Source organism: Cnephaeus nilssonii, assembly GCF_951640355.1.
Source record: "Cnephaeus nilssonii genome assembly, chromosome: 11".
NCBI lineage: Eukaryota > Metazoa > Chordata > Mammalia > Chiroptera > Vespertilionidae > Cnephaeus > Cnephaeus nilssonii.
This window is the reverse complement of record NC_137082.1, coordinates 33949095-33976718: the sequence shown is the minus strand read 5'-3', so window position 1 is coordinate 33976718 and position 27624 is coordinate 33949095. Positions and strand designations below refer to the sequence as shown.

The 27624-nt window shown below is 50.9% G+C and overlaps 1 protein-coding gene across 1 annotated transcript in view; it reads left to right on the top strand.

Moving 5' to 3' along the window:
- The window catches only part of NOL4L (nucleolar protein 4 like), a 131461-nt gene that overhangs the window by 57155 nt on the left and 46682 nt on the right, over positions 1-27624 (top strand). Inside the window, exon 4 of the mRNA XM_079784917.1 lies at positions 7748-7857. Within this exon, the coding sequence (XP_079641043.1) occupies positions 7748-7857 (110 nt within the window). The remainder of the gene's footprint in view (positions 1-7747; positions 7858-27624) is intronic.

Genomic DNA, 27624 nt, shown 5'->3' with positions numbered 1-27624 from the left:
AGTCCGTGGCTGTTTTGCCTGGAGGATGGGAACAGACTCAGAATGCAGGGTGAGCAGTTTACTCAGGTGCCATCCTACAAGTCTGGAAAGGGAAAACCAACAATGAAGCCCAAACAGGTGCCCACAGAGGAACTGGAGCACAGGAGTCGAGTAGGGTTTCCCTCGTTTTGGTTGTCCCTGAGGCACAGGAACATCAGGGACAGCTTCTGACACCAGCCAGCTCATCAGGGGCAGAGGCGTTTCTGCCCGTGGGGGCCGGCAGGCCACAGCTGCTTCCTCAGGTACGGCAGAGAGCTTCTAAAGCTTGAGGGGCAGGAACAAATCTAGCTAATCCCTCATAAATGCTGGGCTCCCGGTTTAAGAGCAGTGCCTCCGGGCCACACGGGATGAGTTAAAATCTCAGCTCTGCAGCTCAACAGATGTGTGTCCTGAACAAGTGACTTCGTCTCTGTGCGTCTCAGTTTCCTCGTGTGTAAAATGGGGTTAATCACGGTAGTCACCTCGGGAGCTGATGAGGATGAGAGTCCGTTTCTGTTCCTGGCGCAGGGCTGCCAGGCCCAGGAGGGGTGGCCTGTGGCTGCTGCAGTTACTGTGAGAACCCTGGATGCTGGAGTGAGGCCCTGCCCCGTGTGGCCTGGCCCGGCTGACTGGCTGTAACCCCTGGGCCAAGCCAGCATTTGGTACCTGCAGCTGGCACTAGAAGGGCTTTCCCGGCTGCACTCCCCACCCGGCCCGGGCCTGCGTCCCAGGGGTGCCCACCCATCCACCTGTCCTCTCCTGTTCTGACCTAATTGTTTCCATAGCAACTGGGGTAGGCAGATACAGAATCTGTTCGCCTGGGGGAACAGAGGCAAGGCCAAGAGGGGCCTTTTGTGGGCTGCTCTGGTATCTGCAGGCTCCATCTCCGCTGCTCCCTTGCTCTCTGCCGGTGTGGAGAACAGCCTCACCTCCCCCAGTCCTCAGAGAGGGCTGCGAGGTCTCGGGGCTGCCGTTCCACTCCTCGTCTGTGGGCTTCCGCCTGGCTGGGAGGGCGATGCTAGCACCGCGGCAGCCTGTTTTTTCATAGCTGCCATCACCATGCCTCCACCCCAGGGTAGGAGGAGGGGGAGAAGGAAGGGAGGGAGGTGGGGAGGGAGAGAGCACACAGCCCGGAAGGAGCCGCCGAGAATATAAACCAGCTCTGTGGGCTCCGGGCTGAGCCTCTCTTTCCAGGGGCTTGCTCCAGGCAGGATAGAGGGCAGACAGAGTGAGGCTGTGCCCGGCTCATCCTTGCTTGTCCTTGGGTGGAATGCCACTCCTCTGTCCCCGGGAGCGGAGCTTTCCAGGCAGGGAGAACAGGAGACACAGAGGACGCAGGAGGCGGGTGCCCATGGAAGGGCGTGAGCTTGGCCTTACCTCTGTTCCCCCAGGCGAACAGATTTTGTATCTGACTACGCAGTTGCTGTGGAAACAATTAGGACGGACCAGGAGGGCACAGGTGGATGAGTGGGCACCCCTGGGACCCAGACCCGGGCAGGGTGAGGGGTGCCGCGGGGAACTTTGTTTCCTGCTGTGCGCCCCTCAGCAGGTTAGAGGGCCTCTCTGAACCTCGCCTGCTCGGAACAGCTCCTGGGAGCCTATGAGGTATCTGTCCCGGCGTACAGCTGAGGAAAGGAGGCATGGAGGGGTGTCGTGGTGAAATCACTTGTCCAAGGTCCCCAGAGGCAAGAGGATTTATCTTCTCATCAGCACTCCCCTCTTGGGGCTATTGTAAGGACTCAGCTGAATTAAACAACCATGTTCTGTAGGGCGCCTGGTACAGTGGGAGCATCAGCCTGTACCCCATGTTGTTACACATGGAACCCAGACACAAGGCTGCCAATGTCCAGGTGGTCCCGCAGGGAGACACACAATCAGTCACCCCACCCAGGTGAGCACCCTGGGTCCACAACCTGGACGCTGGGCAAAGGGAAGGAAGGGTTTTGTTTCTGGCAGCTGCCAGAGGAGAGAGTTTTAGACTCTGAAAAGCTTCCCTGTCTGCTTAATGGCCAGAGGCATTAGCCGCCCGGACCACCCTGGCCAGCTGGCAGGTTCTTCTTTCTCCTGCCCCGGCTGAGAGCCTGGGGATCCTATCTCTGCCCGCCATGCTGGCCTCTCTGGATGCAGTCAGCTGCACCTACCCCTTTCACAGGCACCCCTGCCAGGCCAGCCCTGCCTCCTCCCTCTCCCACCCGCCCACAGGGAAATCAGAGCCTGCATCTGGCCACAGAGGCCAGCCCTGTGTTCCTGTCCCAGGAAGGTGGGGCAGGAGGGGGACAGGGAACAGGATGGAGAGTTCTTGAGGGGCTGCTGGGAGAATGCCTCGCTTCCTGGCCGAGTGTTAAAAAGAAAGAAAGGAAGCAAAGCAGCCTTCCCTGCTCAGCAGTTTGTCCCCGGCCGAGTGTGGGGGCCTGGACAGTCCCAGGTCCTCCCCCAGCGCCAGAAGCACAAACAAAGGAGGCTGCTGAGGATCAGGAAGTCCGAGGATGGGAAATTCCAGGGCCTCCCAACTCCACCCTCTTCTCCTACCAGCTCCTGAGCAAGCCCAGGTGGAGAGGAGACAGAAAATGGAAACTGGTCTCTGGAGGCACGTTTCTGTTTTCCCTGATGTGACAAAATATTGTTTGTGTGGCTGCAGACTAGGAGTTAGCAGTGGGCAATGCCCGTTACCTATAGGGAGGTTCCTTCCTCCACGACAGAGTCGTCCACTCAGAAGAAGGCTGCTTTGCAACCAGGCCCAGACTCCTCTGTGTGGTTTCCAACCCCGCGGGGGCCAGCTCCTCCAGGTGCCCCGCTTCCAGCCCGTTCTTCGCCTGTGCAGAGGCTCCAGGCTGGCCTGCCCTCCCCGGCTCTCATCCTCACTTGCTGGGTGGCATGGGAGATTGCCTAGCCTCTCCACGTGCTGTTGACTCTTCTGTAAAAGGGGGTATTAATGCTAGTACCCACCACAGGGAATTCTTGGGAGCATCCAGCAGAAGGGCCTGTGTGGAGCTCCTGGCGAGCGCTCAGTAGCTGTCAGCTGAGTGAACACGAGCCCTGTTCAGACCCTCTCTCCACAGCAGTTCCTGCTGCCTTGAGTTCCTTCTCCTCTGAGCTCTGAGGGGCTGGCCAGCAGTCCCACCCTGCTGAGCGCAGGGACTGTACCTACAGGGTTCCCCCGCCTTCCCCACCCTGGATGCTCACACATCAGTGCTCCTTGAAGACTTGCTGGTCCACTGACTGACTTCCTCCTGAAGAGTTTTTTTCATCGCCTTCTGAGTTGGCCTCGGGCCTCGATCTCTCTTTCCAAATCCGAGACGCATGACAGGCTGGCTGGTCTCCGGGCTCCTGTGTGCCAGGCCTTCATCACACATGTCCTTCAGCACCCCGCCCGGCCTGGGACAGCTCTTGCCACCGGCTCCCAGAACCATTCCTTACGCGAAGCTCATGAGAACTGCACCTTGTGTTCCCCCTTCGGGAGAAAGTTGCTCTGATTAATGAACGCCAGTGGAGCCCAGCTGTGGAGGTCAGCGCTCAGCTCGGCCTGTGTGGCTTGGCCTCACTAAAACCTCTGCATCACTGATTATTTTCAAGGCCTGCAACACTAGGTCTTGTGCTTGGGCTGGTTTCAATTTTCCTTGGCAAGGAGGTGTTGAAACGTGTCTTTGGGTGGTTCCTCTGCCTCTCTCACCAGCAGCCTGCCAGATTATTTCGGCTCCGTGACCCTTGCTAGCTCCTAACTCACCAGTGGTATCGGATTATTTGCGGTGGCTGGAGCATGGCCACTGTATGCGTTGATCACAGCAGGGGCCTCTCCTGTCTCAGCAGAGCCCAGGAAGCTGCTTGTCCTCGTTCATGTGTCTGTCTCAGCTCATCCCCCATCCTGGCATTTATCTCACCTGTGAGCGCCTGACCCCTCCACAGAGCTCCCACTGGCCCCTGCTCCTTATCTCTTTCCCACTAAGCTGATCCTCTCTGTGGGGGCATTTATCACCTCCAGAGCCACGGGGCTCCCCACTGTTCTGTGCTGTGGCTGAGTTCTGACCTCCCACAACCAGCTCCCTGGCGCATTCCCTCACCTGGAATGTCCCCTGCCCGCCAAGGTCCTGCCTCCCCCACAGAGCTCTCGCTTCTGGAACTGCAGACGTGAGCATTTCACTGCATACTGACCTCTGATGGATGTGTGTGTGCTTCCGGATGTCCCAGCTTTCCCAGACGAGGGCTCCCACCTCTTCTCTGTGAGCCCTCCAGGCTCAGCTCTGGGCACCAGAAGCAGTTTCTGATCTGTGGACATGCTGGGAGGGAGCCGGCCCAGGAAGACCCCCTTCTCCAGCCTCCCATAGTGCCATCCCAGCTATTGCTTTTTTTGTTCTAACCAAGCTGTACCTGGCTTTAGTAAAGAGACTTTCTCATAAGCAGCTGTGGCATTTCAGGAGGACCGAACACTGAATCACCGTGACACTGGGTGAAGCCTGCATTTGCGGCTCCGACCAGGGACCCTTCTCACACACCATATTGTCTAACAGCTTTTCACCAGAAACCCCGCCTTTGAGGAAACGAAATGGAAATGGCAGAATTCTCCCTTCTGAGACCCATGATCTGACAACAGGACCCATGGCTCTTTTGAGTGACACCATCTCAGTGTCGTCGCTGGACTGTCTGCCTCACATACTTCATCCACCCCCCGTCACATTTGGGGGGCCAGGCCGTCTGGGTTGACGGTGGGACAGCAAGGAGAAGAGGCTGCGAGGACCCTGGAACCACTTCAGTTCCCCACAGCACTGGGGTCTGTGTCAAAGGGTCATGTGCATCTGTGTCAGGGAGCCCTCTGCCACCAAGCCAAGAGGAATTCTCTGAAAAAAAGTTTGACCCATTCAAGTTTCTGAGGCATTCTACGTTAGTGACATTTACCTCTTCCTCAAGAACAAAAGTCTTCATCAAAGAACACAAAAGCAGACCCTAGCCGGTTTTGCTCAATGGGTAGGGCATTCGCCTGCAGACCAAAGGGTCCCGGGTTCGATTCCGGTCAAGGGCACACATCTTGGGTTGCAGGCTCCTCCCTGGCCAGGGCCCTGGTCGGGCGTGTCCATGTGTTTCTTTCACATCGACGTTTCTCTCTGTCTTTTCCTCTCTCTTCCACTCTCTCTAAAAGATCAAATGGAAAAATATGCTCAGGTGAGGATTGACAAAAAAAAACAAAACAAAAACACACACAAAAATTTTGTGTGTGACAACATAGCTTTAAAAAGCTAAACAAAGCTCTTCATTTTTATAAAATTTGATAAGAAATGTTACTTAGGCTGTGTGGTCACCAGATGTACACGGCCTCAAAATAGCACCCTAGTCTCCGGGCCCCGTCGGCGTGGACCCCGTTTTCTGCAGGCCTTTCTATCCTGGCCAACTGGGAGCCTCCCTTCTCCCCTTCGGTGTCCCTCTCCCTGGTTTGCAGGGGCCTTGCTTTCCTTATTCGGGTAAAATATTTATAATGTAAAACTAGCCATTTTAATAATTTTAAGTGTACAATTTAGTGGCATTAGTTCTTTTCACGTGATTGAGCAACTATCACCACTATCTATTTCCAAAACCTTTTCATCACCCCAAACAAACTGTGTACCCATGAAGCAATATCTTCCCATCCCCACCCCCATCCCTAGGAACCTCAATCCTACTTTCTCTGTGACCGTGTCTGCTCTAGACATCCCATCGAAGTGGAACCACACAGTCGTTGTCCTTTCGTGTCCGGCTTCTTTCACTCAGCGTAGTGTTTTCAAGCTTGCAGGGGCTTTCTGGCCTGGGCTCCGGCGCTTGAGCAGCAGGTTCAGCAAATCACCTTGGCTATCCTCTGCATTCCGCCCCCTGGGCCCTATCACTTGCTTCCTCTTCAGCCCATCTCTTGGTGGTGAGGGTGGAGGGCAGGCTTCGGCCAGTCCCAGTGTTGTGCGTACACTCAAGTCCCAGCTCGTGGGCAGAACTAGGCACCAGGGAGAACTTTGGCCGGGAGTCCTGGAGGCAGGAGCTGGAGGCCAGAGAACAGGTAACCAAAACTGTTTCCCCAGGGAGAGGGTGAAAGCAGGGTCAAGTGACTAAATGACTAAATAAGGTGGGCCCCAGCAGGTGGCTCCAGGACTTCAAGCTTGGTCATAGCAAAAGACATCCACAGCGGGACGTGGGCTGGGGAGAAGTGACAGGCTCTCTTTTAATCTTGCTTCCTGTCTTCCTTGGCTTATTCCCGTGCCATTTCCATCTGCCCTGTGTGCACCCACAGGGCTGCCTAAGATGCAGAACGGGGCCGTGTCCGCGGCTGGACTGTCCATGCAGCAGCCTTTGAAGAAGGCAGCGCAGCCAGAGATTTTAAGAGTTACCGGATATTCCTGCCCTTCAACCCATGAATTCCATTTCTTGGAATTTGTTTTAAAAAGAAAATGATCAGAAATTTGGAACAATGTCCACACACAAATATGTTTCTTCCAAGCGTTGTTTATAATCGTCAACAATAGGAAACAACATAAATAGTCATTCATAAGGGAATAAGTTAAATAAACTATGGTAAAAATAGTACACAGCTATAAAAATTACATTTGTAAAGCAAAACAAGATTTTTATTTTTGTTAATCCTCACCCAAGGATATTTTCCCATTGATTCTTAGGGAGAGTGGAAGAGAGAGGGAAAGACAGAGAGAATCATCGATGTGAGAGAAACTCATCAATTGGTTGCCCCCTGCACACATCCCGACCAGGGCCTGGGCCGGGGAGGAGCCTGCAACCAAGGTACGTGCCCTTGACTGGAATCCAACCCATTGGTCCGCAGGCCGACGCTCTATCCACTGTGCCAAACCGGACAGGGCCAAAACAAGATTTTTGATCGTGAAGGAAATGCCTATGACACAATGTTAAACAACAACAAAAAAATTTTTTTAAAGCAAACTATAATGCTCTGTGTGCATTCTGATATCAAGGGCATGAAGAAGAGAAATCACAGGGGGCGGGGGGTGGAATAAACAGAAGCATATGCCAAGCTGCTTAGTGCAATTATGGTTTTTTTTCATTTTTCTTCACATCTTTCCACACTTTGCAAACGCTCTGCAAAAAGAACACACATTACTTTGATCTTTAGGACAACAAAGCAATAAATGGGAGGGACAATGTGCCATGTGATGAAGGAGGAACCAGAATTTTGGGGGTGGGGGCCCAGAGCTGTGAGCCATATGGTACCTGACGGTGCTTGTGGGGGATGCGGTGGGGGTAGGAGGTGGGTGGGGTGGCGGAATGTGTGCACCACGAAGAGAGCTGGCTTAGCTCGAGGTTGGAAACATAAATGCCTTCACGGGCCTGGCCAATATCCTAACTGAACGAAAGTGTACAAAACAATAGGGAGTGGTGGGGACTGTGGCAGAATGGAGACTCCCACCCTGTAAAAGCAGTGGCTGCCGCACAGCTGCCGTGGCTGTTCGTCGCGTGGGGATAGGGGCCCAGTGTGTCCAGACCTTCCGTTTTTCAAAGCCAACTATCCCCGCGTTTGTCAATGTGAACTCTCTTATTAAACACTGGCACCTAACTGAAAAATACTTTCAGTGGCATGCAGTCCACATCGATGGGCCAGTCCTGGTGGGTGAGCCGCCCATCTGTGGCCTCTGGCCTGTTCTTTCCTTCTCACAGGCTGTGTTGAGTTCTCCCTGTGGGTGACAGGGTGTGCTGCCCCGGGTGGCCCACAGCACGGACTGAAAGGAGTTCCTTTTGTTCTTTCTGCCAGAAAACGAGCCTCCCTCTCCTCTGGTCTCTGGGATTATTGATTACAACATGCCCCTCACCTCCACATACCTGAAGCAGATGAAGTTGCGCGTGATGAATTCCCAGGAGCAGGTAAGTCTTCCGTCTCCCCTCACCCCACCTGGAAGCGTCCTAACTTGCCTGGATGTGGTTGATCCTTCCCAAGACGTGGGGCCACGGCCTGTGTAAACACACTGGAAATCAAAGAGGCCCTTATCTGGTTATCTGGGCTGTGCCGTCCGGGCTGAGAGGGGAGGGAAGGAATGTGTTCCTAGTTAAAGGGTCTGCTGGGCAGACAGCCCTGCTGGGTCTTCAGTGAAACCCAGGGAGCTCACGCTTCACAAAACTCTCCCCGAGGGCAGGCAGGGAGGGGAGGCGGCGAGCTGCAGACCTCGGCTCTGGGGCGGTTCTGTCTCTGCTCTGCCCTTTGTCTGCGACTCCTTTCCCCGGGGAGACGGAGGAGGAGGGGCGCTGCCTGCCAGCCCGTGGCCTCTGTCACTCTTGGGGCCCAGACAGGCCAGGAGGAGGGGCCCTGGCGGGTGCCCCGGGAAGATAAGGCCCCCGGCTGTCCTGTCCGAGACTCTCCAGCTGTGGGTTGCCCAGGGCTGTCAGGCACCGTGGAAACAGGCTATTAAAAGAAAACCACTCTTGCCTCCCTCCCACACGGTGCACCTTCTAGCCCTTTGCAAAGCAAGTAGCCTGACTGCCTTTCAGAGGGGGGCAAGTGAGTGCCACCTCCTCCCTCCGTCGCTGCCTAAAGCCAGGGTCATAATCTCTCCCCTCCAGCTTCAAGGGTTCTCATCTGTTGTGACCTCTGAACTCACTCTGTCTTTGTGGCCTGACCAGGGGAATGGGTTCTGTCATGGAAAGTCTGACTTCTAGTCCTGGTGCATGCTGCCTCGCTTACCGCTGGTCTCCTTGACAACCTGAGCATGTGCTGTCACCGCAGCCAAGGGGGCGAGGGGGCGCTGGCTCCAAGGTGATGCAGCAGGATGTGTCCCGGTAACATCGGGGCCCGTGGCACCCAGTTTGAGGATTTGAGCTGGTTGGCTTGAGTACCAAGCCTGCACTCCCCTACGGAGGAGGGATGGCGTGCCACCCATGATCAGCCTCTAAAGGTTGAAGGACGCACGCTTCGCTCTGGGTGGTAGAGCTGTTTGTGTCTCCGTGTCTGCGGCGTTTTCTTTCCTGAGAGTGTCCGTTCTGTGATGGTTGCATCCCTAAGAAACGCCAAGCAATCAAAGATAACGTCAATGGGGAAAGTGGTGCTGGGGTTTCACACTCACAGAAACAACTGTGCGTGGCGCTGGCACCAGCCTGTGGCCTCTGTCACGCTGCGGCCGCCGCCAGGACCAGTTGGCGGCGGCCTAGCCCACCTGTGGTCCCTCGTTCATGGATCCTGTTATATTTCATTTGGTTACACAGAGTCTTACCGTCTGGGGGGGATTAAGACTGTTGGCTGGATATATTAGCAAGGATTTGGGCCTTCAACAAGTATTTATAGAGCCCTGCTCTGTGACCTGGGCATGAGCAAAGGCAGCACCGTTCCTAGTTCTTCTGATCTAGGGCGAGGCAGACGCTAATGATAAAATCACACACAAGTACCCAGCTCATAGCAGGTAGCCGTAAATAGTCGAGGGAGAGATTAGTCAGCCATCATGGTGCAGCTGTAACAAGTGTCCTGCAGTGGGGGCACATGGTGCTCTGAGTACTTAGTGTGTATGTGGGGGTGGGGGGGCAGGGTCTGGGAAGGTTTGCCTCAGAGAGTGACGTTTGAGCTGAGATCAAGACCTGAGGGGAGCAGAGCTCTAGGCCTCAGCTTGTGCAAGGACCCTGTGGCTCGTGGGACGATCGCACCAAGGAGAATCTGAGGGCTGGTGTAGCTGGTGCAGAAACTGTGAGGAGCTCTACTGCTAAACAAGGGAGAAAGCACCGTGCTCGGCACTTGGTGGAGACCTGCGGATGAACTGAGGGTCCTGAAGTGAGATGGACACATTGTCCCGGTGAGGTTCCGGCTACTCCCAGAGGAAGGGAGGGCTGTGGGAAGGCACGTGCCCCAGGGTGCTCTGAGGGTCCGGCTGGGCTGCGGCTGAGGCTGCGGTGGCCTCTGCTTACAGCGGCGCTGACTGTGTCTTCCCGGCCTTCATTCTTAGCTTCCCCGATGGGGCCCTCTGAAAGGAGTTATTTCTCCTGTGTGCTGCAGGAGGTCAAGGGGCAGACCCTCCCCGCACACCTGGCAGAGAAGCAGCATCCTGCCTCGTGCCGAGGGCCTTTCACCTGTCGGTCTCCAGCTCTCCCTGCACAGCCATGAGCTCTCCAGGCCTCAGCCTCTCCGGCAGCACCGTTGTCCCTCTCGTACAGCCAGGCACATGGCAAAACAGAAAATCACATTGCTCACCAGGTTATTTATCTGTCGCAGCAAGGAAGGGCCCAGGACCCAGAAGTCTTTGATTTTTCAGCTTGTAAAAATACATACATTTGAACTGATAGCTTCTTTCCTATAGCAGAGTCAGAACAGGGCTCCCCTGGGGGGGGGGGGGGGCGGATGGCCCCATATTCAAACGCAGCCAGGGGACTGGCTCTGCTCTATCAGATCTCACTTCTCAAGACCAGGCTCCCAAAGTAGTTTCATTCCTTGCCCATCACTCTGAGCAGGACATGCAGAGGACACCTGGAGAGTTTGCAAATCAATCACGCAGGCTACACGGAAAATAAACCAAATCTAAGCCAGGGTAAATGATATTTTATTAATGCTGAACAAAGCTCTACATCTGAAAATGCTGGTGAAAAAAATCCCAATAATTCATCTTTCCCCATCCAAGAGACAAACAGTAAGGCAAGTAGAACATCTCCCTCACTTTGCTCTGGGCAGACAAGGACAGGTGGCGGGGTTAACTTGTGAAATGGACAGAATCACATTGCTTGTGGTCCAGTCGTGTCCGATTAATGTGCTGGGAGATGGGTTCTTCTCCACGAGGGTATTAGGTAAAGTGAAAATCCAACACAGCAATATTCACACAAAGGAAAAATATTCTTCTTGAGTTCTGACTCAATGTGGCAGAAATTTATGGTCCCCTCAGTGTGCCAGGCATTCAGGGGTCAGCGTCCACCCTCGCAGGACTTCCGTCCTAAGACACGGACCCCGGGAGCTGCCATTGAAGTGGCCATGTTGAGCTGAAAATAAGAGAGTGTAGCCTGAGAAAAATCTCTCTCTTTTTTTTTCCCATTTTTGTTCTTACTGGGGAAACTCTCGTAAAGATATAAAACTGAAGTTCACATTCAGTTGTACTGAGGATGAGTGCATTTCTTATAGGGGGCAGGATGTGAAGGGTTCTGTGAATGTAGACTCACTCTGCGCGTTCTCTGATAAGAGCAGGGTCCAGGGAGGGGTGCAGGCAGCACGCACAGGGCAGGGCCGCCAGCACGCGCCATCCCCAGCAGCTGATCTTCCCAATCCCGCTCAGGGCTGTGCGCAGGACGCACCAGGAGTGCGGGGCCTCTTCCTCACGCTGCCACTGGTCTGTTTTCTGTCTCATTTGGGTTTCTTTCACACTTTCAAAAAAGTTAATTACACAAGTAATGCATGGCCTTAGGAGAAAAATCAGTAGCCAAAGTAGCAAAAAGCACAGTGATAAAAATCACCATCATCCCACCACTCAGATCACTGAATACTTTGGTATCCACCCTTCCAGACTGTTGAATAGAAAGGGGATTATCCTATATGCACCATTTTTACAATCTGCTTTGTTTCTCTGGTGCTTATTTTCCATATTATTTGAAGTCTCTTTGCCCTTCGGGCCTTGATGTTTCCACTTGTCAAATAAGCTGGTTATATAATTTCCCTGTCATTCACTCACTTCTTCACCCATATCCACCCATCTATCCATCTATCCATCCATTGTGCACCTGAGCCAGGTGCCAAGGAGACAGTGGTGAATAGAGCCACATCTCTGCCCTGCCTGCTCTCACAGTTCGATGAGAGAGACAAGGAGAAACAAAAGAAAGCTTAGAGCCCTGACCGGTTTGACTCAGTGGATAGAGCGTCGGCCTGTGGACTCAAGGGTCCTAGGTTTGATTCCGGTCAAGGGCATGTACCTTGGTTGCGGGCACATCCCCAGTAGGGGGTGTGCAGGAGGCAGCTGACGGATGTTTCTAACTCTCTCTCCCTTCCTCTCTGTAAAAAATCAATAAAATATATTTTTTTAAAAAAGAAAGAAAGCTTAGAGCAGTGATGCGAACCTATGACACGCGTGTCAGCACTGACACGCGTAGCCATTTCTGATGACATGTGGCCGCATGCCGAGGATGAAACATTTGCTGCTCCTGAGGATGAAACATTTGCGAAATAATGTTTTTTCCTCAAAGTGACACACTACCCGAGTTATGCTCAGTTTTTTGGCGAAGTTTGACACACCAAGCTCAAAAGGTTGCCCATCACTGGACTAGAGGAAGAACAGACCAGAAACAAGGGAGCAAGCAGGGTGGGTGCTGTTTCCGGCAGGTGGGTCATTAGTGGGTCACACACACTTTGCCCTTCACCCTCACAATTCTTCAGGGTCATGTTGTTATCCTCATCCTACAGACGCCTTAGCTGAGGCTCCGGAAGGGTCAGCACTTGCTCAAGGTCACACAACCACTAATGTGAATGGGAACTCAGTCTTTTCCGTCCCTGAACCTGTGCACCTGCCTGGGCCCCAAGCCCGGCTCCTCTCTCCACCTCCTGGGTGAGGATGCGCTCTTTAGGATGAGTAATGCCCATGGCGCTGGTGGAGGGGAAAGTCCGTGGCAGCGATGCTAGCAGGGCAGGCTTTGTTTGCCCTGGGAACGGGACCACCTTCAATGTCATGCCTAAGGAAATACGTGAAGAGGAATTGGACAGGGGCCAGGGGTGGGGTGGGGGTGGTCTTCCTTACCTTGTGAAGGCTCAGTTATCTGCAGAGGCACATCTGTAATTTGATATCCACATTGTGGGTGACTTTATTCTGATTGTTCCTGAGATCCCAGTGTTTGAACCCGCTGTAGAAATCAGATCCAGATCCGGAAGGAGAGAGACAAATCATCTGTGCCTCCCGGGACACACGCTTTCGTTTTATAGAAGTGGAGGCTGAGACCCGGGAGGTTCAGCGACTTTCCCAGGGCACACCCCCCTGGCTCTGCTCTCTTCGCGCGCGCGCGCGCACACACACACACACACACACACACACACACACACACACACACCAACTCTGCTCGGTCCCAGAGTGGGAGGGCTGTCAGCCCCTCCCTCCGCCTCCCCTCTCTCCCCGCTAATGTCCCGCTAATGGTTTTAATGGTCCTCCCAGCAGTGTGTGAAGTGGTGCACGGCTCCATTGTTTAAGCCCGCATGATGGAGGCTCTTACTTGCTTCCATTAACCTCTGCCTCCCTCCTCCTCCTTAGGCTCCTGCCCCAGAGTTTGCCTTTGGTCCTGGAGGGTCGGGGAGGAGGGGCAGGACTCCTCCTTCCCTTGACACATAAGTGGGGTCTGCGACCTTCCCGGGGCACCCAGAGGGTCCGTAGCCTCTGTCCGGTGGTCCTGGGATTGCCAAAATATTGGCCCTCCTGCTTTTTTCCGGGGGCAGTGTAGAGCATTACTGTTCTCAGCCAGGATTCCCACCCACCCACCTAAACCAAAGACCCTGGAGTCAGGCTGACAGGACCATTTCCACCAGCTACCAGCTGTGTGACTTTGGGCAAACTGCTTCACCTCTCTGTGCTTCCCTCCCTCTCCCCCCCCCCCCCCCCAGTTATTTGAGAGTAATATAAACACACCTACCCCATAGAGTTATTTTAAGAGTTAAATGACACAAAGCAAGCTCAGTGTTGAGTACTGTGCCAGGCACATTAGGAGCAGGGAGGAAGTTTCAATGACCTCTATTACTATTGACAGTAATACTATTATGCAACCTTTGTTTAATAGACACGGTGAATGACCTCGAACAAGAAACCAGGGCCGAAAAGAGGAATAAGACAGTGTGGTTGTTCTCAACGCGCTCTTCTTAGTAAAGAGGACGAGGCAGCAGCCATGAACTATAACCAGGGCGGGAAACAGAAACAGGAAGGCTGCTAGGGACTGCCAGGTGGCTCCGGGGACAGGCACTTACTTCAGATGAGATTTGAACAGTCAGAGAGGGTCCAGGTGAGGGAAGCTGAGAGGTAACAGCTCCGGAGGACCTGGGCTGGGGAAGGCCGAAGCCCGTTGGTGAAAGAAGAAGGAAGAGGAAGAAGAAGGAGGAGGAGGAGGAGACAGAGCATGGGCCTTGCTTGGAAAAGAGGCCATGAATCAGCCTTTCCTTAGTCAGCACCGGGAGCCAGGCAAGGATTTGGGCGGGAAAGGAGCACAATCGAGGACGGAACCTCTGAGTCTCCCATCTCTCCAAGTGGAGAAGGAAACAAGCCCGCTCTGAATGGCTCTCCACGTTCACTTTCTTTTTAATTGTGGTAAAATATACGCAACATAAAATTAGCCACGTTAACCATTTTAAATGCACAGTCCAGTAGCATTAAGCACATTCGCAATGTTGTGCAACCATTACCACTATTTATTTCCAACATTTTTTCATCACCCCCAACGGCAGCTCTGAAACCATGCAGCAATGATGTTCCATTCTCCCCTTTCCTAGCCCGTGGTATTCCCTGTTTTACTTTCTGTCTCTATAAATTTGACTTTCTAGGTCCTGCATATAAGTGGAATCATACATTTGTCTTCCTGTGTCTGGCTTATTTCACTTAATGTTTCCAAGGTTTATCTGTGTTACAGCACATGACAGAACCACACTCTTTTCACGACTGAATAATATTCCATGGTATGGATGGATCACGTTGTGTTATCCATTCATGCATTGACAGACGGTGGGTGGTTTCTATTTTTTGGCTAACCACATTCGCTTTTTTATCAGTATCTTTGGGACCACGTTGTGGGACAGGGAGAGTAAAGCAGGGTTCTGTTCCTCCTCCCTCTGAATCCTTTCCCCTTTTTGTGGCTTTCTTTTCTCCTGAACACTTTCAACTCCCCCTGCTGCTCCGAAGAGCCCCAAGAAAAGGGGCAGACCCAAAGGAGAAGCTCAGTCCGTGGGTTACAGTGGAAGCCTGTCACTTACTGAACGGGGCCGGCCCCACAGGACTCCTGCCCGTGGGGCCACCTTACCAGAGTGCGGGCGCTGACACCAGGTTCAGAGCTCGATAGCCGTGATGGTTGTCCCTTTCCCCTTCCTCAGGCCGCCCTGCAGCTCAGGCAACGTATGAACCCGGGGAAGAAATAGCCGAATGGAAATGGTCATGTCCCCTGCTTTGGCTTAGTGTGTGTAAAGCTTTGATGGCCTCTTACGAAAGCAGAGGTTCTGATGTCTTTCTTTAAAATTAAAGAGTAATCTCCGTGAAACAAAAATAGAATGTAGGACCTCTAAATCACTGAAGAAAATAAAAGGAACAAAGAAAAATTGACCAGCCCAGCAAGAGTAAATAAATGGAGAAATAAAAGAAGAAACAACCAAAAGAGACAATGAATTAAAAACGTAAGTAAGCTGCCCGGCTGGCGTGGCTCAGTGGTTGAGCATCGACCTATGAACCAGGAGGTCACAGGTTTGATTCCCGGTCAGGGCACATGCCCGGGTTGTGTGATCGATGCCCATGTGGGGTGTGCAGGAGGCAGGCAGTCAGTGATTCTCTCTCATCATTGATGTTTCTATCTCTCTCTCCCTCTCCCTTCATCTCTGAAATCAATAAAAAGACACACATATACTTTTTAAAAATCCACAAAAACATAAGTAAGCAAGACCAAACAGTGATAAATTACAATAAACATCAATGGGTTAAATTTCATTACAGAGTGAAAACACTCAAATGTTTCCATTTTTAATGAAAAAATTTATTTGGCATTTATAAAAGACATTTATTTTTTGTTAACTTTCACCTGAGGATATTTTTTTCCATTGATTTTTTTTTTTTTTAGAGAGAGAGTAGAAAGGAGGGTGGGAAGGGAAGAGAGAGAGAGGAGAGACACAGAGAGAAACATCAATGTGAGAGATACATCAATTGGTTGCCTCTTGCACACACCCCAACCTGGGCTGGGGCTCGAACCTGCAACTCAGGTACGTGCCCTTGACTGGGAATCAAATCTGAGACCCTTTGGTGCACAGGCCGATGCTCTAACCACTGAGCGGTGCCTGCCAGGGTAAAAGACATTTTTTTTAATGGTGTTTTTTTGTTGTTGTTGTTAATCCTCACCTGAGGATATTTTTTCCCATTGATTTTTTTAGAGAGAGTGGAAGTGACAGGGATGCGAGAGAGACACATCAATAAGTTGCCTCACAGACTGTGGCCATTGAAAGAACCCTCAACCCAGGTACATGTCCTTGACCGGGAATCAAACCCTCAACTCCTCGGTGTGTGGGCCAATGCTCCACCACTGAGCCATACTGGCCAGGACAGATACATTTTTAATGACACAAAAAGGAAGATGAAAACAAAAGAAAGAGAGGACAGTGCTATTAATGTCAAATCCTATATAATAAAAGGCTAACATGCAAATCGACCAAACGGCTGAACGACCGGTGGCTATGATGGTGGCTATGACGCGCACTGATGCGCAGATGCTCAACACAGGAGCTGCCCCCTGGTGGTCATGGAGCTCCCGTAGGGGGAGTGCCGCTGAGCCAGAAACCTGGCTCACGGGTGGCGAGTGCAGCCGTGGTGGCAGGAGCCTCTCCCACCTCCGTGGCAGCGCTAAGGATGTCCGACTGACAGCTTATCCCTCAGTTGGACATCCCCCAAGGGTTCCTGGACTGCAAGAGGGCGCAGGCCGGGCTGAGGGATCCCCCAGCCCCCTGAGTGCATGAATCTCATGCACTGGGCCTCTAGTAAGTAAATATTCAAGGCAAAAAAGGCATTAAATAGGGCAAGGAGAGATAGTTTATTTTGATCAAAGACATCATTTCCCAGTAAGATTTCAGAGCCTCTTGACCTTGGAGTTCTGCCACTTGGGGAGGTTGAGGCTGTGGTCCTGATGAACATAAAGAATGCCTCAGGCTTCACCATGATTTTCACTGGGAAAATCGTCATTGCTATCGAGTTCTAAACCTTTCACAGCCCTCAGCATCTTCCCCAGCATTGGTCTCTTCACCTTTTGTAATCTTTGCTACTGTCTTGCTGCAGTCTCTTCCCTAGACCAGTGTCTTCAAACGTTGAGCATCTGTGTCTGCTCTCTAGAAATGTGCATGTGTGGGCCTTGTGGAATTTGTGAGAATGTGGGGTCTGCTGTCTTAGACACCTCGTCCCTCCAGTTCATCCTCTTCCCACCGAGGTATGCTGGGACCACTCTCTCCGTTCCCAGCCTTCTCCCCTTCTTCCTGATTCCTGGCCTTCGACATCCGCTGCTGGCCTGCTTCTTTTGCTCCATCCAGCTCTCGCCTCTCTCCTCTTCAACACCCTCTACAGGCCTCTGGGATCAGCTGGTTACTTGTTATGTAGCTGAGCCTTGGGGGCCCAGCTTACTTCCATAAGAGCCCAAGAAAGGCCCTAACCGGTTTGGCTCAGTGGATAGAGCCTCGGCCTTCGGACTGAAGGGTCCCAGGTTCGATTCCGGTCAAGGGCATGTACCTTGGTTGTGGGCACATTCCCAGTGGAGGGTGTGCAGGAGGCAGCTGATGGATGTTTCTCTCTCATCGATGTTTCTAACTCTCTATCCCTCTCCCTTCCTCTCTGTAAAAAATAAAAAAAAATAAAAAAGAGCCCAAGAAAGGCCTGAAATGCCACTGGCCCCATTTTCAAGATCTGAGAAGCTATAGCCCAAATCTTTTTCTGTTCACTAAATTCCTGGCTCTGCGGAAGGTTTGTGCTGTGGCAAGAAGAACAAAAAGCAACCAGAACACTGCCCTTGACCAAGGCTGCTTGGATTTCTCCAGGCAAAGAATCGTCCTTGGAGCATCTTGGTTGTGAGAAGATTTGGGGGTGGGGTAGCTGCTCTCAGGTTGGCCTTATGCCCCTCCCCATAACCCCAGGGCCGCTGGCCCTCAGAAACAGCTCCTCAGGTAGTCCTTTGTCTTCTTTTGGTTCTTGGCTTATTTGTATTCATTTTTATTGTTGTCAATGGAATACCTATTTTAAAAATCATATAAAAAACAGCAGACCCTGCCCTGGCCTTCCCACTTCAATTTCTACTGTCCATTGACAGCTTCTTTTCCTTACCTTTCAGCCATCCCTTCTCGTGTTTTACCTCCTGTTTCTAAACAACATGCTCATACTGCTAGTTCTTGATTTTTCAATTTGGATTGTTTTGGTTGTTTAATTTCCTGCTGTGGGAGATCAGAATTTACACTCTTATATCCGCTCGTAAAAACATATACTAGTATTATTTCTCCTTCCTCTATCCCTCAATAAATCTATACCTCTCTATCTAGATAGATCACTATCATCATTTTTTAAAATTTATTTATTTTAGAGAGGGGGGAGGGGAGGGGAGGAAGAAAGAGACATTGATTTGTTGTTCCACTTATTTATGCATTCATTGGTTGATTCTTGTATGTGCCCTGACTGCGGATCAAACCCACAATGTTGGTGTATCGGGACAACGCTCTAACCAACTGAGCTACCCACCTAGGGCCTATCATTATTTATATTATTGTGACTGTGTATATATTTTTCATAGCTGAACCAGCTAGCATACTGTGATCGCATTTCCTTTCTTTTGATTCCCTGGAGTTAGCCATGGCCTCTTTTTCTCAACCATAGCCCTCTAAGGCTGTGTGTGTTGTCTTCTTTTTAATGTTCTCAAATTCATCAATTTTTTTTTACTTGATGTCTTTTGCATTTGAGTCTTAAAAGGGCTAACTCCACTCCACCTCCATCCATTGTTTTTAATAACTAATGTTTTCTTTTAGTATTTCCATGTGTTGTTTTTTTCTTAATAGACTGGGCGTTTTTTTTAGAACAGTTTTAGATTTACAGAAAAATTAAGATAGTACGGAATTCTCATATTACCCATCCTCCCACAGTTTCCCCCATTATTAACATCTTACATTAATATGATACATTTGTTACAACCAGTGAACCCAATGATGTTACATTATTGTTAACTGAAGCCCATAGTTTATTTATATTTCCCTAGTTTTTACCTAGTATCCTTGTTCTGTTCCAGTGCTATCTGGGATATAACTTTACAGTTTGTTGTCATGTCCCCTTAGGCGCCTGTTGACTGTGACAATTTCTCAGACTTTCTTTGTTTTTGATGACTTGGACAGTTTTGAAGAGTACTGGTCAGGTATTTTATAGAATTTGAAGATTTGTCTGATGTTATTCATAATATACAAAACTGGGGTCACAGGTTATTAAGAGGAAGACCACAGACATCGTGTCCCTCGTACCATTTCATGTAAAGGCTACATACTGTCAGCATGCTTCACGGCTGTGGGTGACGGTCACACCTGGCTGCGATAATGTTGGTCAGATTTCTTCGCTGTGAAGTTACTCTTTCCCCTTCGCCATACGCAGACTTTGGAAGGAAATCCCTGTGTGCAGCCCACACCTAAGGTGTAGGGGGTTATGCTTTCTTTCCTACGGACGAAGTACCCACCTACATTATTTGGAATTCTTGTGCATGGGAGATTTTTCTCTCCTTCCTTATTTATAAATTCATTCAATCATTTATTTATATGGTTATTTTCTATTTTGGCTTATAATTCAATTCTAGTTTATTCGTTTTATTGCTCATATGGTTTTAGCTTTGGCCACTGGGAACTCTTTCAGTTGGTCCTATGATATTTTGACAATACCCTATTGCTTCTTGGGGAGTGTTTTTTTTTTTCCTTTTTAAATAGGATTTCATTTTATTTTGTTTTGCTTTAATGTTTCTTTACTTTCTGGCACTACAATATGCTCCCTGCTCATCTTACATATTTCCTGCCCCAATTCTAGAATCAGTCATATCTCCAAGGAGCTCTGATTCCTTCAGTTGGAGAGTTGTGTTAAAATCCAAGATCTGGGTGCTAGGTAAGCTTAGTGCTACTGGGGTGTCCTTTCTTTTACACCCTCTCAGCTGACAGAGCAAAAAATAGATGTTTTTATTTTTCAATTTTGATCTTTGATCCATTTGGACCTCATTCTGGTATATTCTGAGATGCAGATCCTGCTTTACCCTTTTATGTCAGCATCGTTTATTAGAGAATCTGTTTCCTTCCTACTGGTTTGAGATGCCACCTTTAAATTTTACTATGTTTCCATCTGAAATAGCATCTACTTCTATTCAGTCCTCAGTTGCTTGGTCTCTTCGTGTACCAGCTCCACACTGTCTTCAGTATTAAGACTAATATGTGTTCAGATTTAGTAGAAATGGTTACCCTTTGGTGTCCTTCTTTTTTAAAGTTTTCCTGGCTTGGAAAAAAAAAAAGTTATTTGGGGGGGGGGAAATTGTTTAATACCCCAAAATTTTTGCATCTCCTTCTTGGTGGGTAAAAAATACTGCAGAGACACTGTTGATCTTACCATATAAACAAGATACCTTTACTGCAGGCTTTTCTGTTCACGCAAAAAAACAAAAACAAACAAACAAAAAAAACAGGGGGAGGGGGCCCAGGAGCCAGTGTGGGAATCTGGGGGCTATAAATATTGACAGCCCCCCTGCTCCCATCCTCCTAAAGATGGTGTCGAGAAAAATGGGGCGTTTCTAAACTTGAGAGGGAATGTTTTCTTGGAAACCTCTATTTTGAGAAGACAAGAGGGGAGTATAAAGCCATTGTCAAACATCTTTATGAGGCATTAATTTAGTGATCAATATATATTTTTGAGAATCTCCAGGTGCCTTCTGGAAACTTGCTGCAGCTTCATAACACCCAAAGAAAAGGAGCGTTGCCTGGGCAGCCTGGGCTTGGAGGGGTCCGTGTCTCTTCTTTCTTCCCCTTCCCTGAAGCCGTGGGGGGGGGGGGGGAGGAAGCAGAAAACAACTGACATCCTGGCTCAAAAGCCGGTTGCGGGATGGCGTTAGTAAATACCTCAAACCTAAACAGCTCATTGTCTCCAGCAGCATCTAAAGGCTCATCCCCTTCCAGGCTGCCGACATCCGCCCCCCTACATGCAAGGTTGCCGATGTGGCCTTTCAACTTCATTATCCAGGGAAAAAATGCACGTAGTGCCCATAATTTACTGGTGCAGCAGGAGAGCTGCCTGGTGCCATGAGCACAATCCTGCACGCAGGGCTGGCCTTGGCATGCTTTATTTGCGTCGAGGGAAAAGCCAGGAGCAAGGTCAGGAGCTGCTACCTGGGCCTCCATGAATGGGAGGCAGCAGCTCTTCTCAGATCTCTGTCAACACCCCTGCGAAGCACCCTGGGCAGCTGACTGCCTGCTCTGTCCCTGAGGATAAGAGGCATCTCTCTGGTCTGAGCCAGGAAGGGGTGGCTTGAAACATCCAGCTGGTCACTGAACCTGTCGCTGACCTTGTGACCCCCCCAACTCTGGGCCTGGCCTGAAACCCAGGGGGCCTTAGGGTCTTGTGGCTAAGTCCTGTTTTTGTTGTTGTTTTTAATAACTCATCGCCTAATTCCAGTTTTCAGAATGTCTCCCTCATCTAGAGCAAGTGGGATGTTTAGGACAGGGTGCTTTGTCCAGCCCTCCCTGATTTTTGTCACATTTTTTTAAGGAGGAGACTCTTGGTGGCTTTGTCCAGACTTCAGGCTCTGAAATACCAGCTGCTTGGCTCTGGCGGCTGAGCGTTTATAACAGTTGTGGCTTTTGACCAGGTTCTTGACCCACCCTCACGCTTGTCAGTCTGGCGGTTCCTTCTCTTGTGGGGCCCAAACAGTTCCCAGCCCCCAGCAAGGAGCTGCTCCCGGAGACCTGACCCCACTGGGTGGGTGGGTGGGTGGGCTGGGGCTTTGTAACCAGACCTGGAGGCTGCAGGAGGGTTTCAGACACTTCAGCAGCTGATGTCTGGAGATCAATTAGAGATAATGGCTTTGGGTGGACTGAAGAAGCACCGCCAAGATTTTCCTTGTTATGATTGTGTTTACCTCATTAACAGGCCTTAGGACTTACTTTCTTTCTTTCTTTCTTTCTTTCTTTCTTTCTTTCTTTCTTTCTTTCTTTCTTTCTTTCTTTCTTCCTTCCTTCCTTCCTTCCTTCCTTCCTTCCTTCCTTCCTTCCTTCCTTCCTTCCTTTCTTTCTTTCTTCCTTTCTTCCTTTCTTTTGTTCTTTCTTTCTTCCTCCCTCCCTCCCTCCCTCCCTCCCTCCCTCCCTCCCTCCCTCCCTTCCTTCCTTCCTTCTTTCCTCCCTTCCTTCCTGCCATGGGAAAACATGACGTTGTGCCGTGAATTTGTGCTGCTGCATTGTTTTTGCTCAGAGTGACCAGTTGCGGATCCCCAGTGGGCGGGTAGCTCCCCCACCTCCGCTCAGGAGAAGACAGAGGCTCATGGCTTCCTCTCACAGCCCACCAGGCCCTTGTCCTTCCCGTGACCCAGTGTTTGTATAGTTTAAAATTGTTTTTCTTCCTTTATTCAGTCAAAAATCATTTAAGTTTCTACGATGTCCTGGATACTGTTCTAAGCACTGAGGATTCAGCAGTGAATGAGACAGATACGAGAGCCTACTCTCGGGGAGCTTACAGGCTATAGAGATGATAAACCAGTCAATCAGAAAAAAAATACGCAAAAGTGAGGCGTTTGGGGCAGAGAATTAAAAGAGGGGCAGGTGATAGACTGTACCTCTGGGTGAGAAGGCCTCTCTGAAGAGGTGGTATTGAGCCCAAACCTGAATGATAAGTGGCAGGCCCTATGGCCATAAAGGGGAAAGGGCTTTCCAGGTGGAAGAGGCAGTGAGTGCAAAGGCCCTGGGGCAGGAACAACAAGGGGGCTAAGAGCAGGGAGGGAGGCAGGGAGAGGCGTGCTTGGGGTACATTTGAGCAGTCGGCAGAGGACAGTGCTCGCAGGGGCTGCCCGCCGGGTGCAGTTTGTTATGCGCACTGTGAAGCCTCTTGGTGTATCTCCCTCTGACGCAGGAACGCAGATGCTTGACTGGGGGTGATCGCCAGTGGAGACGAGCACCCGAGAGGGAGTGAGGTGGTTCTGGCTCTGGGTGTGGCCCTGCCCCTGACCAGCTGTCTCACTTTCGTTTCTCCATGCAGCAGCTTCCTGTTAGTGGGACAGCAGGTTTGGGCCAGACTCCAATGGTTTACAAAGTTTGCTTTTTGACAGAGGAACCCCTTTCTTCAAGGAAACTCCTCAGTGGAGGAACTCCAGTGTATCAAGGGTCAGCAGCGGGCGGGCGTGTCACTGGCAAAGCCGGGGAAGGGACCAGAGCTCTGCCCCCCTGTCCCTCCCATCCTCAGGCAGCCGCTCCCCACCTTTCCTGCAGCCTGGTAACATGGCCTGGCCAGCTCTGAGCTTTGGACTGGGGTACAGAAGACAGCCAGGGAGAGAGGCTCAGCCCAGCACAACCACAAGCCTGGGCACTCCTCTCTCTCCCGCAGTTTTTGCCTTGGCAGAAATGAGTAACAGACCCCATGCCTTGCTAGGCCCAGGGTCATTTTAAGCCTTGGATGTTTGGAGTGGCTTCAAATGCCTCAAGGAAAAAAAAAAAAAAAAGGCTTGAAATAGAAGGTACTGTTTAACTGGAACGCTGCTGTAGCTCAGGAAGTGCCCAGGCACACCTGTGCACTAGCCTTGACACCTTTCCCTCCTGCAGAGTCCATAGGTAACGGAAGTAAGTGCTTGTCTTCCCCAAGAACCACAGTGCACACAGCAGGTGCCTGGACACAGCCCCCTCCCCAGTCTCTCTGAGAAGTCGACACCGAGAGAAAGGGCCCCCTGGAGTGGGGGAGTGGGGGCCCTTGCTACCCAGCTCATCCACAGACAGGAGCACTGTGATTCAGTCAGGGGTGCTTCTGACTAAAACGTACAGAAGTCTAGCTGACTGTATAGCAAAACATGAAGTTTTTTACTCCTGAAGCGAGAATGGAGGAGCCACTGGCGGTACTAATGTTGGCAATGTTGAGTTGGTGTCCCTGTGATATTGTTGGCCTTTCCTGGTGGTTACAACTTAGCTGCTGTTTCTCCACGTTCAAGGTGAGGGGGAAAGGAGAAGGGGTGGTATAAGCTTAGTCCAGCAAAGCAAAAGCTTTCCCAGAAAATTGCCGATAGACTTTTGTTGACATCTCATTGGCCAGAACAGCTACAAGGAGGCTGGGAAAGAAAGAATTGCATTTCCCTTCCTAAGCATACATCATAAAGCACTATAACTTCTCTTGTTTTTAGGTTTTCAATAAATGGAATCATATCATAAAAAGAAAAAAAGAATTGCATTTCCCCACTCTCTGTAGCTAAGAAAGGAAAGGGAGAAATGTTGAGTTTGGGTATCAGGTAAGTTAGTTCACAGTGTCTGCTGTGGCGTAGGCACCTTGAGCGGAGTTTGACTGTGCCTTTTGGTGCTAAGTTGCCAAGGAGCACAGTACACACAACAGCTGCCCGGACGCAGCAGGGGAACAGAATAGTAAGGGAAGGAAACAGGGAGGAAGTGGGAAGGAAGGAGAAGAGAGGAGAGGGAGGCCAGGAGGAGAGCTGAAACAATTGTGGAGGGGCTTCTGTGCGTCAGCTCCCTCACAGGGAACATGGGGAAACGGAGGCTGGGTTTCAGAGAGCTTAAGTAACTCGTCCAAAGTCGTAGTTAATGCTGTCATTTCCCAAGGGAAGGGGAGGAAGAAGAGAAAGGAAAAGGAAACTGCTAGAGAGGGTAGGGACAGGCCACGGCCCCAGCGGAACCAGCACCACCAGCCTCATGGGGCAGGCCCAGGTCAGCTGATCTCACCACCACAGTCCCTGCTCCTGGGTCAGGCCCCAGCACATAGTAGGGGCCCAATAAATGTTTGTTGACTAATGTCTATAATGTTGATTGCTTATTTCCACATTATCATCATCATGAATGATAACTAAGTTGTAGGCAGGTGCTCTGTGCTGGCTGGGCACCAGTCCAGCTCGCTGCAGGCATTACTGCATTTATGCCTCAGGGCGGCCTTCAGACACAAGTCCCTGTTGTTGTCCCCCGTGTTAGAGATGAGGAAAACCAAGGCTCGGAGCAGTTACTGTCACCTACCAGCCTGAGGTCACACCGAGGAAAGGCCTGACTGCAAACAAAACACATCCCCCGTTGCCTGCTCCCCTACTCTGCTCCCCTACCCTAGATGCTGACCAGCAATCACATGACTCCAGCCACCAGAAAGGTCTCTGAGCAGCAGCTCTGGCCCCAGAATCCTTGGCTGTTACCTGCCCACCCACACACCACTTGTGGGCTCTGTCATGACGGGATTTCAGTGGAAACGGGAAGCGATGCCTGTCTCTCTCTCTTGGTAGCTGCTCCCATTCCCCAGCGAGCCTTCCTGGGAGCAGCAGAGTAAGTTAGCATCTGACAGCCTGCAGAGGGGCCCTCTCCTGTCCCCCAGTCACCTGCGGAGGAGCCAGCTAGAGTTTCAGCCCAGCGGCCTGGAACTCTCCAGGCCCAGCCTCCCCCGGGGTTGCCTGGAGAAGCCTTGGGTCCAGCCAGAGGCTGAATGCCTCCAGCAGCCCCAGCCCACTCCCAGTTCCCAGCCCGAGGGAAACCACTGGCTGCACTGTGGGCCCAGTCGTGCTCGGGTGGCTTCCTCTTTCTGCTCTGCTAGAGGTCAGTGAGGTGCAGCGTCACCGTCGGCTCAGTGTTCCCACCTCAGCAGGGCCCACCACGTGCTCTGGAGATCAACACCCCTTGTTCCACCCCCAGCATGGCCTCTAGCTTCCCGCTAGAGGAATGTCCCCTGAGTGCCTGTATCCTCACTGTGGGCATGTCCCCTGAGTGCCTGTATCCTCACTGTTGGGTGACTGGATGAGCCATTCAGTCTCCCTCAGTGAGCCCCTACTCTTCAGATGTAAAATGGCAATCACTGCCAACCTAGTTATTGGCCTGATTAAAGAAGGGAGCCTGTACCACCATCCGGCACGGGGCTGGTGTAGATTTGGTTGCAGTAAATGATTATGCCGAGCCCTAAGCTGTTCAGCCATGGTAACTGGCCTTTGGCTTTTTTCTTTTTCAAACTTCTATTGAAGTATAACACACATACAGAAGAGAGCACATATCACTAAGTGAATTTTTACAAACTGAATTCACCTCCTGTGACCAATTCTCAGATCAAGAAGTAGAGCATTGCCCGCACCTCGAAGACCCTTTGTGCCCCTTCCAATCACTCCCCCAGCTGGGGCAGCCACTGTCCTGACCTCGAATAGCATAGGTTGGTTTGCCTATTCTAGAACTTTATACAAAAAGAATCCTATGGCACGTGCTCTATTGCTCATGAGCATACGTTTGTGAGAGTCATCTGTGCTGAGGCATGCAGAGTAGTAGTCCACAGTGTAGATGTACCACATTGTCCATTCTCTGTTGACAGACAGTCGGGGCCACCATGAATACTGCTGCTAGGACCGTTCTAGGTGTGTTCTTTAGGAACCTTCAGTTCTCGTTTCGGTGTGCGCACACCTAGGAACGGAAGTGCCAGATTGTGTGTAGTCTTGGATTTCTGGCTGAGCCTCTCCAAAGGCGCTAGGAAGGAAGGAAGAGAGAAGAGGGTGCATGCTCTGTGGGAGTTACAAAGCGTGGCCCATGTTGAGGATGGTCTGCTTAATTCAGAGTTCTGTCACAGACCTCAGGGCTGTGCTGAGCGGTGGGCAAGACAGGCTGCTGCGTCAGGCAGTGATGAGTCCCTACTGTGTGTGGAATGCCTGCCATGGGGGACTCTGCCATCTGAGAGCCTGTTCCAGCCCCTGAGAGCTCACTTCCAGTTGGAGAAATGAGATGTCACGCAGGGAACAGGAAGTACCACAGTGCGTCAACTGACAGAGCCCGTCACCAGAGCCAGCTGGGTTGTCTGTGAGATTGACATTCTGAGTTCAGGGGGCCTAGAGTTGGCAAGGGTGGAGGGTGTCTTTGCCAACTACCCAAAGCATCTTCCCACCTAGTGAATGCCCGTGCATCCTTCAGTGACCAACTGAAGTGTCACCTGCTCAGCGGAGCCCTCTAGTATCTACCATATCCTTCTCACATGCTGGGTACTTCATTCCTAGCAGGTCCCAAAATTGTCAAGTACAAACTGAATGTATATCCTATGACCAGAAACTGTGTGGCCATTTGTTTAATCTCTTTCCTGCTGGCCTGCAGGCTCCAAGTGGGCGGACCTGCATCTGTATTATCATTGCGATGTCAGTCATACTATGGTAGTGGGATTATGCATATCTGTGGGAAGAACATGTGCCGGAAAGCATGCATGAGGAACGGTATGGGCATGGTGATTGAAGGGCAGAAGACGGTGAGTCTGTCTGAAGCACAGTTCACCGTTTGGAACAGGCTTTATGGCCAGCAGAGCTGTGGAAGGCCTCGGACACCAGGCCAGAGAACTATCATTTGATTTTGCCAGCAACTGGGAGCTGTTGAAGGTTTTGGAGTAGAGAGTGAAATGAAGAGATTAATGGATGACATTTTAAAGTAACACATTTCTGAAAAGATGGATGAAACTAATGTTGACCTTTGTTGTGGTTGTTAGGAAAGGATACTTCAACAAGTCAGGCTCTTTTAATTATATTCATCATGGGAAATTATCTAAATAGAGAAGGAATGAGGAAAGAGTATTAGTGTCTCCTAGATTTCAGCAAAGGTGTCAAACTTACTATGAGGTTGCAGCCACCTGTGCAAGAATTGGCGAATGTGAAGAATAAACGGATGAGCTGAGCTACAACCCAGCCCGCAGATCAAGTAGTTTGAATTCAGGCACATGGGAAGCTGTGGCGCTCCTATCCATGCTCCTCTTTCTGCCTGGATACCCTCCCCACTTTGCCACCTGTCAC